This window comes from Salminus brasiliensis, chromosome 25 (assembly GCF_030463535.1).
Source record: "Salminus brasiliensis chromosome 25, fSalBra1.hap2, whole genome shotgun sequence".
Classification (NCBI taxonomy): Eukaryota; Metazoa; Chordata; class Actinopteri; order Characiformes; family Bryconidae; genus Salminus; species Salminus brasiliensis.
This window is the reverse complement of record NC_132902.1, coordinates 6,092,664-6,108,705: the sequence shown is the minus strand read 5'-3', so window position 1 is coordinate 6,108,705 and position 16,042 is coordinate 6,092,664. Positions and strand designations below refer to the sequence as shown.

The 16,042-nt window shown below is 38.8% G+C and overlaps 1 protein-coding gene across 2 annotated transcripts; it reads left to right on the top strand.

Moving 5' to 3' along the window:
* Positions 1-885: 885 nt before the first annotated feature.
* LOC140547854 (cytoplasmic tyrosine-protein kinase BMX-like) lies at positions 886-15,658 on the top strand. Of its 2 annotated transcripts, XM_072671098.1 has the most exons (20): positions 886-966; positions 1,341-1,489; positions 2,110-2,214; positions 3,115-3,196; positions 3,289-3,408; positions 3,943-4,007; positions 4,438-4,619; positions 4,906-4,965; positions 5,051-5,110; positions 5,907-5,972; positions 6,197-6,251; positions 6,444-6,523; positions 6,692-6,819; positions 7,358-7,420; positions 8,207-8,378; positions 9,993-10,209; positions 12,534-12,598; positions 14,123-14,241; positions 14,928-15,085; positions 15,357-15,658. In XM_072671098.1, exons 2-20 carry the CDS (start codon positions 1,349-1,351, stop codon positions 15,423-15,425), a joined length of 2,007 nt encoding a protein of 668 aa, XP_072527199.1. In that variant the 5' UTR covers positions 886-966; positions 1,341-1,348; the 3' UTR covers positions 15,426-15,658. The 2 variants fall into 2 exon arrangements, with proteins under 2 accessions (XP_072527199.1, XP_072527200.1); XM_072671099.1 differs by lacking the exons at positions 886-966; positions 1,341-1,489; positions 2,110-2,214 and adding an exon at positions 2,634-2,824.
* The last annotated feature ends 384 nt before the right edge of the window (positions 15,659-16,042 follow it).

Here is a 16,042-nt window from a genome sequence, read left to right as displayed (position 1 = left end):
TTCTCTGTGATATCTTCTCTGTGTCTTCTCATGAAACCTATAAGAATTTCAGTGTATAAAACATTGACCAGGGGGTTAAATACAGAATCTGCTATGTCTGCCAACTAAAACTGCCAGTTTTTTTTTTTCATGTTACATTTTCATGTTTTCATGTCAAACAGGAACATTTGGTTTCCATGAAGGAAGCAACAGAGGATACATATCACACAAAAACACATGTAATTTTACATAAGTACTACTGTTATGTACTGTCTTCCAAGATCAGGGTCAACAGGGGTTTCTGCTCTTTCAACATCAGACCCCCTCGCCAATGGTGACCCCTCCAGGATTGATCAAGTTCTGGATTGCATTCCAGCAGCCGCTATCCACGTGCCAGCCCTCTTTATCCAAAGTGTGGCTTTCTCAGCAGCTTCTGTAGTAGAACAAATGGCCCTCATCTTAGCCACTTCGGTTACTCTTGCCTCTGTTTTACAGAGTGAGAGGTCAGCAAAGGAGTTTGATAATTAGACGGGCCCCTTCCCTGTGATAGGGGGAGTCCTAACCATATTGGAGAGAGAGGACACAGGCTAAATATTGTATTAAATATTGAAGCAATTTCAGCAGCTGAAAAGGCATTGTTGATCAAACTGAGATGCAGAACTAAATGTCAGTTAGGTGAATTTGTGACTAAGTTCTAAGTCATTGTAGGTCAATATTTTGTTGTTCAAAACCTGGCATGCCTCTGCCACCTATTCCTTTGATGAACTAATGTAGGTTTTGGTTACACACAAAGGAAGTTAGTGTTTCTTCAGAGTGATGTCACAACCATGCAAATACATTAAGCAAACAGTGCCCTGTGGCCACACTGAGGCCTTTGTGAACCAGCACCTTCTTTTAACAGATATCAGGAAACTGTAGCAGGCTGCATTTGCAGCTCGTTTGACTCAGGACACAAGAGGCCAGACGAACGTTTCTCTGCCTGAACTGGTATGTTATTTACTTTCATAAAACTTGAATGCAATTGTCATTGTGATACTTACATAACTATGGACTGCTCGCAGTTCTCTCAGTACAGTGAGAAGTTACAGGTAACACATCAGCAGGGTTTGCTTTTTATCTCCAAATGAAAATGATGTGTTTGTGTGGTCAGAATGGTTGATCAGAGCTTGTATGCAGCTTGATACAGTTTGCTCAGCTGTTTATATATGGCACTTGTGTTGGTGTGTACACAGATGAAAAACTGTTGTTTTCATAATTACACATCATAAAGAAATAATTCTCTGAGCTGTAATAAAGAACTCCATTCCCAGATGTGCCTGATTCTGTGTGTCTATCTGTAAATGTGTGGCGCTCATGTCCAGTTGGCCAGATGAGCGAGGAAAGGGTCATTAAAGAAGGCATCTTGCTGAAGATGTCTCAGCAGAAGAAGAAAATCTCGCCCAAGAACTATAAAGAGCGGCTCTTCATTCTGACCAACCAGACTCTGAGTTACTACGAACATGAAAAGGGGGTATGGCTTTTCATTGCACATTTCCAAGCTAATTACTCCATCAACTCGGGTTATGCTATCAGCATTGGATAGCATGATTGCCATCAGACTGTTGTTTACAGTTAGGCACTTTACAGTGTAAAGTACTGTGTAGATGTCAGGCAACATGGGGAGGCTGGATACAATTGCAGATGGTTTATTGAGGCAAACACATGGTCATTCAGTGATAAACACAGGAAAAATAGAGTAATGGAGGCAGAGATAGGGTAAGAGTCAAAAGAAAGAACCCAAAATAAGCCCTGGAAAACAGCCATGAGGAGCAAACGCTAGACAGATAAACGAGTTCAGGGAGGCCTAGCTAATGAGAAACTTTGCAAACAGATGCTAAAATAGAAGGGAATATGCATGGTACTGACAATAGTTTCAGATAAAGCAGATGAGGCAAAGCGCAGAACAGCATGGGGAGGCGTGGCAGGAGGAGTGACAGTAGGTAGTGGCATAGCAACACTTCAGAAATATTCCATGACAGACTTGCCGTAATTTGCATACATAATCTTTTGGAATTTTGTGTTTTTCATTCAAATTAGACTGTTTGTGTTTATTTTCAAATGCACTACTGTGGTTGTCATTCATTCCTGCAGAAGAGGAAGGCAAAGAAAGGAGTGGTGTCAGCAGAGAGAATTTGCTGTGTGGAGATAGTTGAGCCAGAAGACAATGCTCCTGTGCAAAGAGAGTTTCCCTTTCAGGTTTGGGTGATAATACATAGACACACACACACACACACACACACACACACACACACACACACACACACACATATTCACACATGCATGACTCCACATGATTCATGCATGAACACCCATATGGCATTCTTTGTCAATACAGTGGGATGGAGAGTAAGCTAATTGGAAATAAGACTATTGAAACACAAGCAATGTTAAACCTGGTTCCTTGACATGCGCCAATATTTGAGATTAAGAGGTTCAGCAATAATCATTTTTGAAATACCATCACTGCACCTTAGTCAAACTAAAGTTGCAGGTTCCCTGTAGATTTTTTTTAGATGTATAAAGGGCACCAGAGTTATACAAAATCCCACTACACTTCACACTGTGATTCAATTCTTGATTTGATATTTACACAGCTGTTTTAGCAAGCTAAATCTGTGGATCTTTTAAGGTCAGAGTAAAGGCCTCAATGCTGTCCTTTTACACTCACTGAGAAAAAAAACATCCAGTGAGCGACAGTTCTGCAGACAGAATGCCTTGTTTCTGAGAGAGGTCAAAAAATGGCCAGATGAAAATGGCCCGATTGGTTTCAAGTTGACTGTATTAACCACACAACTGTACAATTAAGGTGAGCAGAAAACCGCCTCAGAATGAAAGCTCAAAAAGAAGCTGGCTTTGCATGTGTCAGAGGAGACATGTTTGAAGTCCTTACCCTTCTAGTGTTGGCAGCATGTATATAGAACACATAGCTAGTGGAGCTATGAATGGGTGGGCTATTGTCAGCATGTATATAGAACACATGCACTTAGCAAAACGTTTAAATGTGGTAACACTGCTGCTTATTTAGCTTGCAACAACAGAATCAAATATTATTAGAGTTAAAAGTAATTTATGGAGAATTCCCCTTTCTCCTCCTAGATTGCATATGATGATTGCATCCTGTATCTGTTTGCAAAGGATGAGGGAAGTAGGAAAGACTGGATAGATGCCTTAATGCATGGTAAGACGTTTAGGGCATTATCTGCCAGCTGTCATTGATCATAAACTGCAATACATCTTTACAAGGCTTAAGGCATTTCTGTTTGTTAACAGTAATAAAGAACAACATCAAGCTGTCTGCAAAGTATCACAAAGGATTTTGGGTAGATGGAAAATTCTCATGCTGTGGGCAGGCCGTGAAAAATGCTCCAGGCTGCATTCAGTGGCATAAAGGTGTGTATTCTTTTATGTTTTTCTTACTAAGTAGGAGCATCTGTCCTTTTTGTTGCTTTCATGCAAGTACAAACCTTGTATCTCAACTTTACAAAAGCTAAATTCTTCTTAAATATCAACGGAGGTCAATGTATAAAGATTCCAAATTAATTTGGACCGTTGCTATTAATCCATATATTATGAATTTAAGACAACTGCCCATTTAAAAAAGGCCTCCTGTTTTGTCATTGGTCTCCACATTTAACCTATCAGTGGCAGAGAATACATACATACAAGACTTAATTGTTTCTAGCGTGGTACTTCATATACATACTGCTATCAAATTATACACTCCTTTAAACAAATTCAGCAGATTTTAGGTGTAAGGCTTGAGAAAGCTAAAACAAGGAATATGTCCAATATAATATGATTTATTGCATGTGCTCTGATTCAAGTACGATCCACTGTTTATGTGCAGTGAAGAGCCAGTCACACAACTGGTAAAGATGGAGCCATTTTTTTACAAACTTTCTACAAATTTCTTGACTTTTACAGATTCTGCAGATGGGTTCAGATCATCGGTTCGCAGATTTGGATTGCTTCCAGTGCCGTCTTCAAAGGTGATTAGAAAAACAATTTCATGCTTTACAATTTTGTGATATATGTTCACAAGACTAAACAATATAAACAAATAAAATGTGATAGTAAGGCTAATGTTTATGACTTACAATGTTGACAAGAATCTGTTATTATACAGTACATTTCACTAACCTGAACAACTAGGGTCAGATCAACAGTGGGTTAAACGGTCTTGCTCAAAGGCATCAAACCACCAACCTTGTCATCAATAATCTAGCCACAAAACATTACATCCAACATGGGCCTCAAATCCATAAGCCAGAAATCAGGAGTCATGCCCTACAAAAAAAGCTAGTCTAATAAAAATGATAGAGTCAAGGCTGTCTTAGATGTATCTAGAGCACTTTGTTTAGCTTGTAGTCACAGTTGTGTTTTTGTTGTCTTTTTTTGCGGGGGGGGGTTGGTTTCCAGCGCAGGGAGAGCATCCACTTGCCCCCGATCCCAGAGAGCGAAGGCAGCAGTGTTGTAGAGGTTATAGCTCTGTACGACTACTCTGCTCAGACACCTGAGGAGCTCAGTCTGGTAAAAGGGAACAGATATGTCACTTTGGAAAAGATCTTGGATGACTGGTGGAAAGTCAAAAACACAGATGGGTAAGAGAAACACTACAGGATAAAAAATAAATAAATAAATAAATAAATAACAACATACAATTTTGAAAAGACATAACATTTTTCTCTTTTAACTTTTTCTCTGTACAATTCACATCCCTGGAGATAATACACACGTTTCAATGTAAACCAGCAGTAGTACAATACCACATCTAAACTAAAGCAGTGTTACCTAAACTACTAAAGTGATGAATATGAATTTGGTCACTGTGACAAGAGGCAGGATATAGTAATCTCCAGTGTTGATAGTTGCTTTTTGTCTGCCTAGTTCTGAAGGACTCGTACCTTCTAATTACATAAAGGAGGTGGAAATAAAAGACAACTACAGGTAAGTCTCACTTTGAGGACTATCTGCTTCATGTTTCATAAAGGTCTAATGGACCTTGTAAAGCCTTATATTCGACAATTTGCAGCATGAAGAGCGAAATATCGAGGAGGACGCTAAAGGAGCGACCCAACAGTACTAACACACAGTGAGTCTTGGTGGTTCTTCATCCTTTTGGATGGTTCAGTATAGATGTGTCGTAGATGCACATTCATTTAACTGAGTATGTATTTAATGCAACTGAACTCTTCAAGTTGACTGTAAATGACTGTCTATTTACATTTACATTTATGGCATTTAGCTGATGCTCTTATCCACTTACAAGGCAACTCGTATTACAGAGGAGGGCCAATGTAGTGTTAGGAGTCTTGCCCAAGGACTCTTATTGGTGTAGTGCAGCATAGTCACCCAGACTGGGAATCGAACTCTAGTCTCCCACATGGTGTGGCAGCTCAGTGGCAGGTAGTGGTGTTATCCATTGCACCACACCAACCACTGTCTGTTGAATGGAATCCTGAACCAAGCTCTAACCCATACCTTAACCTTTCCCTAAAATGTTGGGTTGATTCAAGGGTTACATTCAACAGACAATCATTTTCATTCAGCTTACAGTTCAGTTGCATTTCAGAGACATTTAGTTGAACATTAGTTGAATGTCAGACGAGCATCTATTATGCTCGTCTGGATTAATGGAAGTCAAGTGTTATCATCTTTTCCACTAGAGGGAGCCATTGCATGCATACACCGAATTTGCTAACACACTTGCTTCTCACACTTGAAATAGGCCATGCCAATGCATGTGTTGATGGCAATATTCACAAGAATACATTGACAATCAATTACTTATAATAAATTCTTTTTTAACGCACTGCTGAAAAAAACATCATGTATAGGATGCAAATCTGACTTTCTGGTTTTAACAGTCCATATTTTTTCCTGTCCAGCACGAGAAGTTATGCTAAAACAGATTCAAACTTCTCACCACAGAATGACAACATAGAAGACTACCCGTGAGTATCTTATTCACTGGCCTCAACTCAAATGACATTCCTTAATGAACCATTTTTAAAAACTGATCTTAAGACCACATAAAGCAATGAATATGAAATTGAAATGAAATGTGTACCTTTTGAAGAACTTTTACTTTTTTTTGAAAGTACTTTTTGAGAATTTGAAATGTGGTGACATGTATTTCTCCAGCTAATTTGTCATGTATTGGTTTGAACACCTCCAGCTGGTATGTGGGAAATATGTCTCGAGGAAAGACTGAGCAGCTGCTTCGTGAGAAGGTGCATAACATCTTTAACTTGTTACGTAGTCCTTTCATCCACCAAAAAGAAAAATCCCATTTTTTTTCAGTTTCAGTTCTAGCAACTGGGTGTCATTTGATGTCGTCATAAGCAATGGGATTACCAAATGTGTGAAACTAGTCCTTCAAAGAGTAATGCACCCCCCTTATTGGATGTTTCATTTCTTTGCAGGGAAAAGAAGGCTCCTTTGTGGTCAGAGATTCCAGTCAAAAAGGATCCTATACAGTATCTTTATTAAGCAGAGCACTAGAGTGAGTTTGCATAGAGGAGAACATAAAATAAAATATTTTATTCTGTTAGGTATAAATGTCCCCACCCACTCACATAAACACAAGGTTTTCCAAATTTGCATTGTCAATGATGGCCCACATCCCCTTGCAGTCACATCTGTAATCTTTTGATGTGTTATGTGTTTCCAGTGAGGTAAACGGGACTGTCAGGCATTATCTCATAAACCTCAATGCTGAGGGGAAATATTATCTGGCTGAAAAGCACCTGTTCGACACCATCCCCCGAATGATAGAGTACCATCAACATAATGCAGCAGGTCTGGGGACTTTCCAGTACTACGTAAATGCCACAATACACCCACAGTAGCATGGACAACCCCACACTCTTAAATAGAGGTGCCAGAAAGGGGTCTTTAAGTGATGCCATGGAGAAAACACCTTTAGGTGCCTGTGTATCAAGAGATTTGTAACTAAGAAGGTTCTTCATTGAGGATTTACATTTACATTAACCAAAGAACTAAAGAACTATACACAGAATATTGTGAATCTACATAGTCTTTTCTATGATATTTCACAAATAACCTTTTTTAGCACCTTTTTTAACGAGTGGTAAGCATACCCTTTTGGCCACATGACTGAAAAATATTGCAGTCAGGTTGGGTCAGGTTTGGATTGGAAATGGAAAAATACTCACACTACATTTGATCCACTGACCTAAAAACTGCACCGAAAACCCATGTCCTCATTCTACGTGTGGGTGTATGTGTGTGGCTGGGTGGGTGTGTATGGAAAGAGAGCATATTTATGAATGTGGTTGTGAGGTCTTGTTACATGCTAGTAATGCCTTTTCTCTAGGCCTTTTGACCAGACTGCGTCACCCTGCAACTGAATCTGATGCCACAGCCACCACGGCACATGGTCGGTCACATACACTAAATAACCTTGCCTGAACCCCTGAACACACAACACAGTCTGCATAGTATTCATTAATGCTGTTAACAACTAACTATAAAAGTTACAAACCTGTGCGGTTATACAGCTGCAGAATATTGTGTAGGACATGAGTAAGAAGTACCATGGTAAATGTATAATGCTGTGTTGTTTATATGGTAACTTAAATGAACAAGCGGCTCCATCAATAACAACCAGGGTTAGCTCTCCTCAACTGTTAATCGAACAAATTACATACAATATCCCAGAAATTGGAATTTTGGATATCAGGCTCGCTCGCACCCTTTTGAGACACCTTATTTGTGTGTATTTAGAAATCCTGTAATTTATATATCCAGTAAGACTGTTACAGTAGAGTTTAGTTACAGTGTTAAAACACTATGCTTTGCGGCTTTTGTGAGTCCACCATAAAAGAAAGAACAGCAATTAATTCAGTGTCTGGGCAGTTTTAGTCCCATGCAATTTCATATACTTACTATTTACACGTTTTGTAATGTCTGGTGTCCTAAAATCCCCACTGGGGTGTATCCCCAACACTTGTTTTGCTACTGACAACTTAATCAAAGTAAAGTGACTGATTTATATGCTTATCTGTAGAATTTCTGTAGAACCTCCTTACAAACAGTGGTATTTCTTATATAAAGTCCACTTTGTTAATCGTTACAATGTAGATGCCGTATAAGTGAAATTATAAGGCCAAGGCACTAGGTTGGTTCAGTAAGGGACATGTGATTGTGCTGTGTTTACCTTCAGGTGAATGGGAGCTATGTCGTGAAGACATGGAACTGGTGAAAGAACTGGGCAGCGGGCAGTTTGGAGTGGTCCAGCTAGGCATGTGGAAGGGCCAGCATGAAGTGGCCATCAAAATGGTTAAAGAGGGCTGCATGTCGTCCGACGATTTTATAGAAGAAGCTCAGATCATGATGTGAGTTCCTCTGGCATTGTTCTGCTTCCTCTCCCATTTCCTTTTTACACTCTGGCTGACACTGGGGTTGGTGGCTGTGTGTGTGTGTACCTGCATCTGTGCATTACATCTGTGGTTTCATGTGTGTGTGTGTGGTTTGTGTGTGTGTGTGTGTGTGTGTACAGATGTTTCTCTACTTCTGAGAACTGGCGTGTTTTAGAGTCTTAATATAATTCTGGGTCATGGTTTTACTGAGATCTAGGTTGTCAGTTGTTTCTCAAAAGTATGTGTCTGTGTGTGTGTGTGTAATTTCTAGAATTTGACCTAGAGATTTAATTTTGGAGAGTGCTTGGAGTTTCTATATAAAGTCTCAGATGGACAAATAGGGTTCATGACTAGATGTGACTGCAAGAAAGCATGTCTAAAGTGTTTTAGGTCAATTAAGGAATGTTTTCTTTCTGATTACACTTTGGTTAAATCTGTGCTAGAAACCGCCACATCGAACAACAAACTCTTTGATATTTAATTGCAACTTTCACTTACATTTTATGTACAAATCACTAGATAAAATCACTAGATCCCTATAAGAAGCTCAGTGACACTATGATCATTAAATTTCATTATAAAACTGATTATAACTGATTAGCACATTATCAGTCTACTCAGGCTTTAGCAGAGCTCAGTAACACCGAGATAAATAACTGATCAGCACAGTGATTTATCAGTCTACTCATGTTTTAGTAGAGCTCAGTAACACTGAGATAAGTAACTGATCAGCACAGTGATTTATTAGTCTACTCATGCTTTAGTAGAGCTCAGTAACAGTGAGATAAATAACTGATCAACACAGTGATTTATCAGTCTACTCAGGCTTTAGTAGAGCTCAGTAACACTGAGATAAATAACTGATCAGCACAGTGATTTATCAGTCTACTCATGCTTTAGTAGAGCTCAGTAACACTGAGATAAATAACTGATCAGCACAGTGATTTATCAATTTACTCATGCTTTGGTAGAGCTCAGTAACACTGAGATAAATAACTGATCAGCACAGTGATTTATCAGTCTACTCAGGCTTTAGTAGAGCTCAGTAACACTGAGATAAGTAACTGATCAGCACAGTGATTTATCAGTCTACTCAGGCTTTAGTAGAGCTCAGTAACACTGAGATAAATAACTGATCAACACAGTGATTTATCAGTCCACTCTTATTCTCAAAACAATTAAATACATAATTACTGGATTACTGAAATGCTTACACAATACTGCAGTAATATGCAATGTTGTGTATTCTTATAAATTAGTACCCTGTTTACATGTTTGTGTTTATTGTATCATGTTTTGTAACTAAAAATGTTTTCAATGTTGCATTATGATTTATAGCATCAACCTGTCCTGCAGGTAAAATGAACCATATGGCAAAATCGGACACAAGTATGAAATAATAGCATTGATCAATGTTAATTGTCCCTGTTAACAGAACAGCAATGTAAAGTAGACATAGTACTGCAGTTAAGGACAGCAGCCATCAGTATATGTTCACTTCAGTAACAATTTTTGTGTCTGTGTGTTTTTGTGTGTGTCTACATTTGTGTGCCTGAATGCATATATGTACAATTTTCTATTTGCTCAAAGGAAACTGAGGCATCCTAAGCTAGTGAAGCTACATGGTGTGTGTACAGAGCGCTTCCCTATCTACATTGTGACAGAGTTTATGAGTAATGGCTGTCTGCTGGATTACCTGAAAGGCCATGGAAAAGAGCTGCAGCCTCCCCAGCTCCTTAACATGTGTCTAGACGTGTGTGAGGCTATGTCCTACCTTGAGGATCAGCAGTTCATTCACCGAGATCTTGTAAGAGCACACTCCCACCAGCACACAGACATAAACAAGCATGTAGGTTCATCAGCACAGAGCTTTAGTAGAGCTCAGTAACACTGAGATAAATAACTGATCAGCACAGTGATTTATCAGTCTACGCAGGCTTTAGTAGAGTTCAGTAAAACTGAGATAAATAACTGATCAGCACAGTGATTTATCAGTCTACTCAGGCTTTAGTAGAGCTCAGTAACACTGAGATAAATAACTGATCAGCACAGTGATTTATCAGTCTGCTCAGGCTTTAGTAGCACTCAGTAACACTGAGATAAATAACTGATCAGCACAGTGATTTATCAGTATACTCATGTTTTAGTAGCGCTCAGTAACACTGAGATAAATAACTGATCAGCACAGTGATTTATCAGTCTGCTCAGGCTTTAGTAGAGCTCAGTAACACTGAGATAAATAACTGATCAGCACAGTGATTTATCAGTCTATGCAGGCTTTAGTAGAGTTCAGTAAAACTGAGATAAATAACTGATCAGCACAGTGATTTATCAGTCTACTCATGCTTTAGTAGAGCTCAGTAACACGGAGATTAATAATTGATCAATACAGTGATTTATCAGTCTACTGCTTTGGTAGAGCTCAGTAACACTAAGAGTGATAACTGAACAGCACACTGATTTATCAGTCTACACATGCTATAGTAGAGCTCAGTAACACTGAGATAAATAACTGATCAATACAGTGATTTATCAGCATACTCATGTTTTAGTAGCGCTCAGTAACACTGAGATAAATAACTGATCAGCACAGTGATTTATCAGTCTATTCAGGCTTTAGCAGAGCTCACTAACAAAGATAAATAACTGGTCAGGGCAGTGATTTATCAGTCTACGCAGGCTTTAGTAGAGCTCAGTAACACTGAGATAAATAACTGATCAGTACAGTGATTTATCAGTATACTCATGTTTTAGTAGCGCTCAGGAATACAGAGATAAATAACTGATCAGCACAGTGATTTATCAGTCTACTCAGGCTTTAGTAGAGTTCAGTAAAACTGAGATAAATAACTGATCAGCACAGTGATTTATCAGTCTACTCAGGCTTTAGTAGCGCTCAGTAACAAAAATAACTGATCAGTACAGTGATTTATCAGTATACTCATGTTTTAGTAGCGCTCAGTAACACAGTGATTTATCAGTCTACTCATGTTTTAGTAGAGCTCAGTAACACTGAGATAAATAACTGATCAGCACAGTGATTTATCAGTCTATTCAGGCTTTAGCAGAGCTCACTAACAAAGATAAATAACTGGTCAGGGCAGTGATTTATCAGTCTACGCAGGCTTTAGTAGAGTTCAGTAACACTGAGATAAATAACTGATCAGCACAGGGATTTATCAGTCGACTCATGCTTTAGTAGAGCTCAGTAACACTGAGATAAATAACTGATCAGCACAGTAATTTATCAGTCTACTCATGTTTTAGTAGAGCTCAGTAACACTGAGATAAATAACTGATCAGCACAGTGATTTATCAGTCTACGTAGGCTTTAGTAGTGCTCAGTAACACAGATAAATAACTGATCAGCACAGTGATTTATCAGTCTACTCAGGCTTTAGTAGAGCTCAGTAACACTGAGATAAATAACTGATCAGCACAGTGATTTATCAGTCTACTCAGGCTTTAGTAGAGCTCAGTAACACTGAGATAAATAACTGATCAGCACAGTGATTTATCAGTCTACGCAGGCTTTAGTAGTGCTCAGTAACACTGAGATAAATAACTGATCAGCACAGTGATTTATCAATCTACTCATGCTTTAGTAGAGCTCAGTAACACAGAGATTAATAATTGATCAATACAGTGATTTATCAGTCTACTCATGCTTTGGTAGCGCTCAGTAACACTAAGATAAATAACTGATCAGCACAGTGATTTATCAATCTACTCATGTTTTAGTAGCGCTCAGTAACACTGAGATAAATAACTGATCAGCACAGTGATTTATCAGTCTATTCAGGATTTAGCAGAGCTCACTAACAACGATAAATAACTGGTCGGGGCAGTGATTTATCAGTTTACACAAGCTTTAGCAGACCTCAGTAACATTAAGATAAAAAAATATTATTTTATGAATTGCATGTTTTTGTTGGTATGTAATTGCCAATAAATAAAAAAGCAGCAGAGAAATACTTAAATACTTTAAATACTGCTTTTTTGTTCTAACTTTGACTGAATACATATACTCTAATTCTGTATTGTGAAAATTTGTGTTTTATTCCACCTGTGGTGTTCTTGACTGTGGTCTGTAAGGTCAAATATTCATATTTTTTTCCTCTCCTTATGCAGGCTGCCAGGAACTGTTTGGTGGATAAAGACCTTACCGTTAAAGTGTCTGACTTTGGAATGGCAAGGTAACACACACACACTCACACACCTACATATACTCTATGCTAAACCAGTTCTGGAGTTCCAACGTACTCTTAATCTACTGGCAGAAACATGAAAAAGCTGATTCCTAGATACAGAGATACACAATACCTACTGTCTAAGTATACACAATGCATCTAGATATGCCTAGACACAAAGGTTTAACATTCCTGATATATATATAAGTACACTACACAGTACAGACATGAGATACTTCCTAAGTGCAATCACAAGCATTTAAATGAATGCAAGATTACTGTGAGCAACTCAGCTGTTCGACACCAAGGAAAGTTTGTTTTACCACCTGAGTGCCAAAACAGAAATAACTTCAGATGGTTGTCTTCCAGAGGTCTTGCAGCTCCTGTTTGGGCATGCAGAGAGAGAAATTAAAGCATTGGTGTTGGTTAGCACTGTAGTCTGTTGTAGAACAGCTCTGTAAAACTGAGCAAAATCACTCACTGGCTGCTGACATAGATTTATCATGAAGTAATATTGGCAAACCTTCACATGAGAGAACATTCATTGCTTAAAAACTGTGGTGATATCCTCAAAAGGGGTTTAGCAAACAGTTTTATAGTTAAGACCTCATTTGTTGTTGAAAACAACAGCCTTTTTTCAGTAAAAACACAATTGTACAAATAATTGTCCTCAAGCTTTTGCACTTTGCTCAGTATAAGGTTATTTAATTTTTGTTACACTGTTTTACATTAGAGTGAAAGTAGTGAATTGTAAGAATAAAATGATTAGCTGAATCAATCATTAGAAGGGGTGTTCACATACATTTAGACTTAGAGTATGTGTCTGTGGAAGTGTATTAGGGGTGTCAATCTCACAATTTGATAATGATTCAGAGGGCTGTGATGCAATGATAAAACGATTCTTCCTGATGCATCTTTCCTCCTTAGTAGCCTTGATACAGTGGGCAAATTAAGCTGAAAGGCCAGGTTTAGGTTTATGTGTAAATGTACTTGGTTTAGCAACAGCAGCCATGTCGGAGCATCATTAGTAACTAAAACTAAATCCAATCCATTTGACTCCCTCCCAGTGTACATGCCACTTGCGATTCCTGTGTCTACTGTAACTGTGGGTACAAATTTCTGAGAGTCTGAGAGTAATTTGTTGTGCTCATACTGTTATATGACGCATAAGCAGTGGAATGGAGATGGATTCCTGCAGAGAGGCAAGAATTAGGCACCTGGAAAGGCAACTCGCCAAAATAACAACATATTAATGTCTGAGGCACGCCCATCTACAAACCAGTCAATGTTAAGCATAGTATTTGATGATGACAAGGCGTAGCAAAGTTCTTCAGTGCGCACGCTAACCTGCAGTGTGAAACCCAAACAAACCGGACCAGATGTATACAATGTAACAAAACTAAGAATCTTGGTTCAGACCTTGGTCTGGAGTTTTTGGCCGGAAAATGCCCTAAGAATCTATTTTTCCCCATCCAAAGATTGTATAAATAACTATATGTCCATGGCTATTTCTGTGTTGTCTATCTGCAGATACGTGTTGGATGATCAGTACACCAGTTCAGCGGGTACCAAGTTTCCTGTAAAGTGGTCCGCCCCAGAGGTTTTGAACTACACCAAATTTAGCAGCAAGTCTGACGTGTGGGCTTTTGGTTCGTTCCATTTCTGTCATACCATTTTGCAATCTTAATTTTGGTTTTGAAACTTAGTTCATGCGTCCACAGAAACTCCTAGATGTCCACATAAACAAGCGTGACCTTGATTCACAGAGCAAATTCTATCTCCATGCTTCTCTTTAGAATTTGAGTCACACTTTACAGCCATTTGAATCCATCAATATGGATTAAAAATTATATTATTAATGTTTCGTTATGATTATGATAGTCAGAACACATACCTGGATTTGTGGCCAGACACCTCAGCAGTTGGGGGTTTGGTGGAGCAACTGCTTTGGTCAATGGCACCTCAATCATAAATATTGAGGAAGTAGAAAGTCCTGTTCCCTCACTGCCCCCAGTCCCCACTTCTTGCTGGTACAAGGGATCACACTGATGACCATCCATGACACATATCAGCCTTCAGTTTACTATTCTCTGTTTTTTTTCCACTGAGGATTTTTGTGAATGAATGTACAGTGAATCATTGAAAGATCATCTGTAATCTGTAGTGATTCATTTAAGCTACGACCACTGCAGGCTAAAGAAAGCGCCATTGTAGGGGAATGTGATGAAAATGGCTATTTCAGTCTTGCAGTGATTACAAATACCACAGTTACAACAATATAACTAATACTTTTGTTTATGGTGACTATGACATGGATGATGTATGTTTAATGTAGGTGTGCTGATGTGGGAAGTGTACAGTCTGGGGAAGCAGCCCTATGAGCACTACGACAATGCACAAGTAGCAGAAAGAGTGATGCAAGGCCATCGCTTGTACAGACCACAGCTGGCTACAGATCAGATCTACCAAGTTATGAAAGCATGCTGGCATGAGGTACTCAAATTGCCATATCGAATCTCTTTTTCTCTCAAGTAGGGCACATTTTTAAAACATGTATCCAATGTCTGTGTCCTTTGTCCGAGCCAAATGTCTGTTTGGGTTTTTTTGTTTTGTTTTGTTTCCCTTTCCCTTTGTTCTCTCCCTTTGTCCTATTCTCTTCTTTTTCTCTGAAGAATATTTACATTGGAACTAGGACACACATTATGCAATAGGGCATTTCTCAAGCACATGTGTCAATTGTCTGCATGTTCTTCTCTATTTCCAGTTTCCAGAAGAGAGGCCCAATTTTCAACTGCTTTTCATTGATCTTAGTACCTTTGAGGAGGACAAGTGACCATATTCTGCAGTCATCACACAACACTGCACCTCTTTTACATATATTTTCTATAGGATGCTAGTAAAGCAGGGAGCTATACTGAACTTGCAAGTCAACAACACTCTTCTCTTGATGCCTGTTTTGGACCCATTATGCCAGTAGAGCGCTCAGTTCGTTAGCACTCTCGCTAGTTTTTTGTTAACTTCTAGTTCTTGTTGATGTGAATGTCTGAAGATTCTGTCATTGCTGTGATAAAATAAACACTTCTCATTTTCGTACAATGCACTCTGAATGGTACATTCCTCTGCTTCTGTATATGCAAATGACGAGTTTGTCTAAAAGTCTAGAAGAACAAGACTGCACATTAAAAGCTTGTAAATGAAAACAATGAGCACATCTGTGTTGAGGAGGTAGTAATTTAATCTGCAGGAACAGTAAAAAACATATGCAGTGCACACACACACATACAGTCATATGAGAGTGTTATATCAGCCTGGGACTTTACAGATGGCTGCACGCAGACTGAGTTTGCTGCACGTATATAAGTAAGCATTGTAGCAGAGTGCAAAACAATCATCATGGGCAAAGGATGCAATTTGACTGATGTCCAGAACGGCAGGATAACAGGTTTTCAT